The sequence below is a fragment of the Lingula anatina genome, chromosome 8, assembly GCF_051362555.1.
Source record: "Lingula anatina isolate TDL-2025a chromosome 8, LinAna3.0, whole genome shotgun sequence".
In the NCBI taxonomy this organism is placed as follows: domain Eukaryota; kingdom Metazoa; phylum Brachiopoda; class Lingulata; order Lingulida; family Lingulidae; genus Lingula; species Lingula anatina.
The window spans coordinates 12,234,420-12,243,581 of record NC_141774.1 but is presented as its reverse complement, the minus strand read 5'-3'; the positions used below and the strand labels follow the sequence as shown (position 1 = coordinate 12,243,581).

At 37.5% G+C, this 9,162-nt stretch overlaps 2 protein-coding genes across 2 annotated transcripts; both read right to left on the bottom strand.

Moving 5' to 3' along the window:
* Nucleotides 1-144: 144 nt before the first annotated feature.
* LOC106167653 (uncharacterized) lies at nt 145-1,913 on the bottom strand. Its single transcript, XM_013546492.2, has 2 exons — nt 1,440-1,913; nt 145-476 (listed from the first exon to the last, which is right to left on the bottom strand). Exon 1 carries the CDS (start codon nt 1,846-1,848, stop codon nt 1,459-1,461), a length of 390 nt encoding a protein of 129 aa, XP_013401946.1. The 5' UTR covers nt 1,849-1,913; the 3' UTR covers nt 145-476; nt 1,440-1,458.
* Nucleotides 1,914-6,985: 5,072 nt separating this feature from the next.
* Nucleotides 6,986-7,983, bottom strand: LOC147760358 (uncharacterized). Its single transcript, XM_086994450.1, has 2 exons — nt 7,578-7,983; nt 6,986-7,105 (listed from the first exon to the last, which is right to left on the bottom strand). Exon 1 carries the CDS (start codon nt 7,913-7,915, stop codon nt 7,592-7,594), a length of 324 nt encoding a protein of 107 aa, XP_086850576.1. The 5' UTR covers nt 7,916-7,983; the 3' UTR covers nt 6,986-7,105; nt 7,578-7,591.
* Between the last annotated feature and the right edge of the window lie 1,179 nt (nt 7,984-9,162).

Sequence of the window (9,162 nt, the reverse complement as noted above, 5' to 3'; positions counted from 1 at the left end):
TTTTGCACACACACACACACACACACACACACGCACACACACACACACACACAGACACACACAGAGAGAGAGAGAGAGAGAGAGAGAGGAGACAAGAAGCGAGACCAGCTGTTTTGACGGCAATGAAAAAAGAAATAAAACATATTTAACAAAACATAATTTATTCACATGTACATGCCATCATAATCAAATGGCGATTTTAAAGCTCCCAAGCAATGGTAAGGCGCCGCATGGCCTATATCACACGTAAATTTCTTCAGGCACAGTTTCATCCGATAAGAGAGAGTCTTTTGCCGATGTTATGTCCCTAAATTTTGCAGAGTTTTAATCTCCTGATGTCTTAAAGTGGTCTGCGCCAAGCACCATGTGTGTGGAAAAGGGTGTTGAGATAATACATTTAGGTTCTTTATCGGAACGCTTTCGTTTCTTCAAGGTGTTGTCACTTTTGGCGATCCGCTTCATTTTCGGAATTAAAACTGAAAGAAAATAGGAGGAACTTCATCACTATACTTATTTCGCCTACAATAAAAATGTTATCAAAATTGATCCCCCAGGTAAAAGCCATTTTACCGTTTGATGCGCCTGTTTACGCTCTAAGTGAATTTAAATTAAAGACCCCGTCATTTAAAGAGATAAAGGCGTTACAAAAATGGTTCTCAATGGAACGTTCATTCGAGGTTTAGTGGGAAACTTAACTTAACGGTATTTCTGATCTTGGTATTAATTATGAAAATGAAGAGTTTGCACGCCGGGAATAGAAGGCGGAGGAAAAACATAAATGTCTTGTAGATTAACTGTCTAAAAAGCGCTAAAAGCATAATAAGGGCAAAACGCACGAATGCGTTGCCCGATATGAAAAAGGGCATGATTTTACACGCAAGCAAATATAAAAGGAGATGCTTTGCTTAAGGCAACCCTTTACTTCATAATTCTCTAAAAAATCTTTCGCCTGAGGACGTGAAATCGAAAAAGATTCATAATCTATAGTGCTATGTGACGGACGCATTTGGGAGTACAAATGTTGCAGCTGCAAGGCGACAAGCGGGCTTTATGTTTCTTAATATGATATTTGTAGGATTTATACAAGATCTGCCCTTGGCAGAAACTCAGAGTTAAGACAGGGATGGTTGTCATTTTAAGGACGTAGGTCGACGATGGTAAGTGGTTGTGCTTCAGAGAATTTTAGTTCAAAGTAACATTTCTAGATGAACTGACAATTTTATCAGGATAAATTTTTAAAAATAATATACCGTATATCATGTATATCACTGTGGAAAAATTGCACATTTGTGAAAAAACTCATATAATGGTTTTAAATCGATAATATACGGGCCATAATATTTTAATTAAGAACCCCCTCGTATTAGTACTTAAATAATGAACAGATGTAAAATCCGAACCGTAAAATACAATCTAAGCTTCATGATAAACATATGTACCTTTGGTATGGAATGCATCTTAACCGTAGTAAGGAACGGGATTCTTGTAAGCAGGTCTGTGGAAGTAGTTGCCACCGAATCCAAACGGCATGCGGAATCCGCCTAGTCCACCACCATAACCGAAGCCAGGGTATCCGAAGACACCACCATAGCCGCTTCCGTAGCCGGCTCCGTAGCCAGCACCGTAGCCAGCTCCAATACCAGCACCGTAGCCAGCTCCGTAGCCATAGCCGCCGTAGCCTCCGTGACCGCTAAGGGGAATGCCTTGTCCGTAACTGCCGGAGCCAGAGTAGCCGTTTGGATAGTAAATGATCCTGTTGCTGCCGTCAGAAGCTGGGTAGTACTGGGTCCCGGGAACGGCGGCGGCAAAGGCCACAGTGGCAAGAAGACAGGCGACTTTGAACATCATCTTGGCGATCTCAGCGTTTGAGGTTGGCGTTGGCTGGCCTAGGAGACTGCTGACTGGTCACCGCTAACTGACCGGCTTTTATACTCCAGCGGTGGCCAGTCCGTAGCGTGGTGGGGGAGATTTCAGATTACAGATAAGGACTGGTCGTTAAAATTGTACCGTAATTTCATCCTTCAACAACCGCATAATGGGAGGGTAAACTGGGGTCTTTTAAGACGTCGACGACTCTCTGTGCTAAGGACATGAAGGCCATTTAAACTGGTAAGGCCCTATGAACACTACATTGGCGGGGCCAGAATTTTGCTGAATTTCGGGGAAGTGGGTAGGACAAAAACATGCCCCCTTGATTCGTGCGGCAAATGTTTGGATTGGTCTCGTTTTTGTTGGTTATTTCATTTCTGGGAAGAGAAAAGAGATAGGGAGGAAACTTTTTTTCATGCCATTTTATTCGTTCGTCTAGTTCACTGAACCTTCTCATTTTTTCCTTTTTCCATGAATAACGTCGACAGCCCTCTCTAAAAATGGTGTCTGTGTTAAAATCATTATGTATTACATGTATCTACCTAATACACACGGAATCTTGTGAATTCTTGTTTTACAAAAGATTTTATTTCAAATTATCTTATTCATTCCAAATTGTCATTATACCTACTTATACATACGCTGCTTAATGCCCTTAAAACACCTCGCTACAACGCCGCAGATGTTTGTAACCAGAGGTTGTGCCACGGATTATCATTATTATTATTATTATTATTATTTTGTACAAAAACATTGCCCTTAGTTATTTTTTTTTTCATTTTCACCCAGATTTGTTATTTATATCAAGTTTCACACGCACGTAAGGCCTTGCCGTTTCTCATCATGATAATGACATTGAAACTGAATAACTAGAGCCTCTCGTCTGGCATGTCGTAGCGTTAATCAGCATCTACTTAATTTCAGTCTCGGTGATGTACGATTATAGTATCCATTCATGGGAACTTGGGTTATAATAGCAGCCCCGAAACTTCCTCGGCCTACTGAATTTTTCATAATACCGCCCCCAGCGCCGCCGCTGTCTTAAAGATGTAGTGTAACCCTATGTGACATGTGATAATGCATCTATGAAGGTTCACTGCGTTTGGTGCAATGTCCGAGCCTGAAAAAGGCAGAAAGCCGAAAACTTGGACATTGTAACAAACAACGTAGATCTTTATTTTATGGTTTTTCTCTCGCTCTCTTTTACGAGCAAAACTCCTGCGAACAGTCTCCGTAAATTTTTTACATTCATTTGAACATACAATATCAATGCTGTATTATTTTCAACTTAAAGTACTACCAGTAGATTGTTGTAAGGCCACACAACACGTAGAGCGTGTTTTAAAACGATATAAAGTATTCCCATATATCAAAAACATCCAGATTAAAATATGCGCCTCGTCTCAATACTAAGTACTACCGCTCCGGTATTACTCGCTTTAATGGACAACAAAATATGGGAGTAAAATCCAAATTAATGGCATTGAAATATTGCACCAATACACAGCCAATCGTTTTAGAGATACACGGAGACGTGCCCTCTATGGCGAACAGGGATGTAAATTTTTGGGACATAAAATATTTGAATTAATGGCACTGGAATATTGCAGGAGAACACAACAAATCGTTTTAGGGATACACGGAGTCGTACTATTTATGGCAAACAGGGATGTCATTTTCTTTTTGAGATGTAAAATATGCACGTGTCTGGTAATAAATCAGCCAATCTGCAAATCTAACAATTCAAATTTATCCTGCAAAACGATATCTGATTGGTTCGCAGGGTGTGGTCACGTGTTCGGCAAGTAGACAGGTTTTTCAAATAAAGATGCTAAGGGACCGTTCACATGAAAAATCTCTTTTCTAAAAATCTAAAAATCTATTTGCGGTATCTTGTGATCACGGTCTGTGCCCTGAATACCCCACTGCGTAATTACTTGCGGCGCCGAGAATTAATTACAGCTTTGGAAGAAACTGGCTCGCGCTGCCCGTAATTACGCCGTGTGGTATTCAGGGCACAGACCGTGATCACAAAATACCGCAAATAGATTTTTAGAAAATATATTTGTCATGTGAACGGAGCCTAAATCCCAATGCAGAAATAAAGAGTGTATATATTTATACATGTAGCACATGGAAGTACCAGGATGCCGCATCATGTTTGATATTGACGAGGATAAATTCGCATCGTTTTAGTTGAAGTAGGCCATCGTTTTAGTTAAAGCTTTAATAACAAACAGACTGAACAAAACCTTTGCAAATTAGTACATTACACTGTAGTTAGTCAACAGTGATTTTAACTCTAAGCAGTTGTGCATATTCTACGCATCACAATTGAGCAATCCCCATGCATAGCTTTCTGTTGCTTATATTGATATTTTCAACTCTTAAAAGGTAAAATTATTTACTTCATGCCCTCACTATCAGAGTCACTTTTATTGTAGTAATTATGTGGTCCCCATCTATTAAAGAAACTCACTTACATGTGCTGGTATATACATATATAAGCCCCACCTTCGGAGCATTTTATTTTTTTTCAATTGGGCAAAACCGCAACAACACTCTTGGTAAAGAAGCAATGTACATCTACACGTACATGTGTACTAGTACACTGTACGCAGTTCTGTTAAACGGGATGGAGCTGGATAATTATAAAATGCGAACTGAACGAGTTCTCTGTTTCCTCATACTCTAATCAGTCCATCTCACCTGGACAGAACACGCCAATAGCGTGACAACGAGAGAGTACTCAAATCTCAACACAGTTAAACCAACGGGACGCTTTTAATTACTATATTTAACATATAGGCAGTTATAATTATTAAGGTTCTTCACCTTGTATTTTTCTTATCTCTTTGGCGTGTTATACAAAACACAAGATCAACGCTTAACGGCGATAAATGGCACAGAAAGGGTTTTTGTTTTTGACGAAATGTACTTGAATTATTCCAGAAACTTTAGGTTCTTTCATACATAATGAGAGAGAGAGAGAGAGAGAGAGAGAGAGAGAGAGAGAGAGATACAGTTTGTAAGATAAGTAAAAATGTGTTAGCTCTTTCATGGCAAAGCACCCCACGTGCACCTGACCTATTTCAGCGTCTGTACCCTAAGACCTTATAATGCCACTAACATATTTTTACTTAACACGACCCGTCCAGCCATCAATTATATCACCAAAACTCAGTAGCAGGTGTGAACACTTTATGACCACCCTGGTCAACTCATACGGCTTAAACTCTTTCTTAAATTTATCCTAAAATTGTCCCATACAAGATTCGTTATTTTATTATATTTTATTTAAATTGGTCTTGGTATGCATGCAGGGATGGTCCTAGGAGTTTAAAATACAATCGCCCTTTTGGAAAAAAAAATTGTATAAACCTCTATTTTTCAAGTTGGGCAAGTATAGGGGTAAAAATGAGTGACTACGGGACTTAAATTATTCATTTGCAAACTCAGAAAAATGACGTTAGACATAATTTAATTTATTATTATTTATTTTATAATCCTTTTTGTAACATTGCAATGCTCTTTTCGTAATCGTTATTTTACGCCTATAATATTATAATTTATTATTATTTATTTTTATTATCTTTTTTGTAACATTGCAATGCTCTTTTCGTAATCGTTATTTTACGCCTATAATATTATAATTTATTATTATTTATTTTTATTATCTTTTTTGTAACATTGCAATGCTCTTTTCGTAATCGTTATTTTACGCCTATAATATGTATTTTGAAATTTTCTCGTTTGGATTAACTGGCACATATCGTGTAACAGAAGTCAGTGATTAGCAAAAAAAAAAAAAAAAAAAAAAAAACGCTTCTCCGGTTTAGATATATGCCTTGTACAACCATATGTCTCTGGACGTAAAGTAAAATAAATAAATAAATAATAAATGAATAAAATAGATAAATAAATAGTTTTAAAAAAGGTAAAGTATTTTAACTTTCATTACATAATGATGAGGTGTTCTTTTATAGGTGACCAAATTCAACACTGTTCAGCTTAATATTTTTTTTATTGATACAATGACTATGATGTAAAAAAATATAATAATGTATGATAAACTGATGTATACAGATACCAACCAAAAAATGGCCACAGCATCTGAGGAGTCTGTCAAGAGAGGCAATTGCTATAGAGAAGCTGCCACAATTGCTTCGGTTGTTTGGTCAATGTTGTCTCAGTCACAGTTTGAGTACAGCAAATTGTGGACAAACAGAAACGACAGTGTTCCATGACATCGTAACGTAGCCACTGCAAAATTAAGGCTCTCTCTCCAAAATAGTACTGCAAACGAAAAGCGACAAAACTAAGCACATTTTTCCATCCATGTGCCCTACATATTAGAGTCAAACTCTTCTCGTCAAAATATGCAGAGCGACTGTTTCTGCTCCCTCATTCTCCCCTCCCCCTCCGTCCCTCGCTTGGAAAACTCCTATATCCACCAGCGTAAAATGAAGTAAACAATTAAGCATTACTGCCCGATAATTTACATCCACTCACTTTAGGTCACTGCCCAACTAGATAACCCGTTGACATTTCCTTAAATACCTTGATAAAACCAATAACACAGATAATGTGTCACTACAGCGAAAATAAGCCAATGATAACATCAATTGAAGTCAATTGAGGGTCATTTTTCTATGCTTTTTTCTTTTTTTTTTGTGCTGAGAACTTGTTATACGATTTGTAATTTTTTCTCATGCGCTTGTCTCAGCTTGCAATACGTAAAAAATATATATATATATATATATATTTATTGCCTCTTGAAATGTCGTTGAAACTGATACCATTAAGTCCAAGTTTGTTAATGGCACACGTACATGTTTTAAAATATATCTTGTTTTGATTATCCTGCTCTCTGAGAGAGAGAGAGAGAGAGAGAGAAAGAGAGAGAGAGAGAGAGAGCGAGAGCATTGATTTTTACTAATGTAAAAAAAAAGTAATAATAAAATAAGATTAAGTCGTATTTACAAAAGGTTTTATATTTTATTTATTTTGTATGATATTAATTCCACAAAATATAAGATATTTAACATTTTGTGACAATAAATTACGTTAAGGGAGTCAAGTGTCACTGTGGATACGTCCATTCCGACAGCTCATTCAATGTCTCTTCAAAGTGGGCGTGGCCTATGACTGACATAATGACGTAAGGAGTGGTGGTTGAGGACACATTGTCTTTTTCAGCTGTAACTGTTGGTCCTCTTTGATTAGGCTTGAAAGTCTGAAGAAACAAAACAAAAGAAAATATGAAGCTTAACTCAAAACTACTCTATTAGAAACGTGACGAGGAATACTTTCGCAAGTTGGCCATCATTGAAGTTAACATAAATAATTATTATAATCAGTCAGTACATTTCTTTCTGATATTGCGTTAAAAATAAGTTATTCTGATAGATGCTAGGACAGTCTTGGAGACAGCCAAGGCCTTGAAAGACAAGACAATAAACGTTCAATTTGGCATTGCGTATTTGGACTTCTTTAAGCAAATGCTACATGGCTACTTTAAAATATTTTTCCTAAGTTTCAAACTCTAAAGGCCACGGTACAGTTAAAGAGAATAAAGTGTAAAATCAAATATCTTCGAAATATGATGAAAACGTTCTGAGTTACGAAAATCGAAACCTTGTGACGTTTTGTTACATCCACACGACAGAAGAAATGTTCACTAAGGGCAAGACAAAAATATGGCTTACCTTTCTCTTCAAATCTAACCATAGAATGGCTTCTTAAGACCATGAGCATAGCCGAAGTTGATTGGGCGCTTGTAGCCGAAGTTCAGGGGACGGACATAGCCGAACTTAGCTGGGAAGCGAAGACCACCGTATCCGTAGCCGCCGTAGCCTCCGTATGGGAGCCCGTGTCCACCGTATCCGCCTACTGGGATACCTTGGCTATAGCTCTGGGAACCTCTGTAGCCGTTTGGGAAGTAGAGGAGTCTTCCGCTGTTGTCTGGGGCAGGGTAGTACTTGGTGCCGGGGACAGCGGCGGCGATGGCCACGATGGCAATAAGGCAGGCGGCTTTGAGCATCATCTTGATGTTTTCGGTGTTCTGGAGAGCGTTCGGTGATTCAGGAGGCTTCTGACCATCCAAGTCAGAGTCCCTTCTTATATACTTGACCAATAGTCATTACATCGCGTGGTCAGAGAGATTTTCAAGACATCACGTATTATATTATTTCCCTTTATGGCTTGGTGCATGCCCAACTTTTGTAAGAATGCTTGTCAGTGAAGTTTGAGATAATTTTCAGAGAATAATGCCACAGTGTCATTTTTCTTCTACTGTGAAGAAAAAAGAAGAACATGCTTGATAGCATTTTGTGATAAATTGCCTACCTTTACCTATGTTTTCCGTCCCGAAGACAGTGTTTCGTGTTAAATCAATATCGTAAGTAATTCATGTAAGTAATACATGTGAAGACATAATGACAGAAATAAATAAATGGTCAATTTTGTGGTAAAGTCTTAACGGTTATTTCAGCAATTTACCTGTTTAAGAAAAATTAAAATTCCGTATTGTATTTAAATCGTAAAAAAATCCATACATGTAAATACATGATTGTCGAAAAACGCCCAAAACATTTTCTATTAAATCACAATTGATTATAAAAACAATTCCCATTGTAACTAAAGAACGCTTCGTTGTCCTATAGAATGGTAAATAATGGAAGTATTTATGAACATTTATGATTAATTCTAGTGCTATCCCGTAGTTGGACGATAATAGTAAGTAAGTCATCCATTTATAAACATTTATGATTTGTTCTAATGTAAGTCCTAAGCCAGTTACAGCTTTTGTAAAATTCTTATTATATATTAATGAAAGGCGTGATTTATCAAAATTTGCCAGAGAACAAAATACAAGTGTGGAAAGCCCTAAATGCATCGCAGCCTCTATCTTTGACTTGATTCTTCATGATTTTCTAGGACAAGAAGCATTTGTTGGTTGACAAAAGATAAAGAGACCAAGGCAATTGTTCATCGTGTAATTAATCTGTCCCTGATTAAAATGACAGATATAATTAGAGGGGGAAGAGGACACGCGACTTCTTGTGGGAACAGTGACACGTGTGGATTGTAACACATATGTGGAGAAATTTCACTGGCGCCTAAAACGATATACACGTAATGTTTTTTTCTCTCCAGCACCATCATGACTGCTTGATTTGGGGATATTGTGAAAAAATACTGATGTTCTCTAAAGATTGAAGATCTGCTCACAGTTCAGAATATATAAATATCTTTGTATTTCATTCAAAAATAGCAAAGAATTTCTCCGGA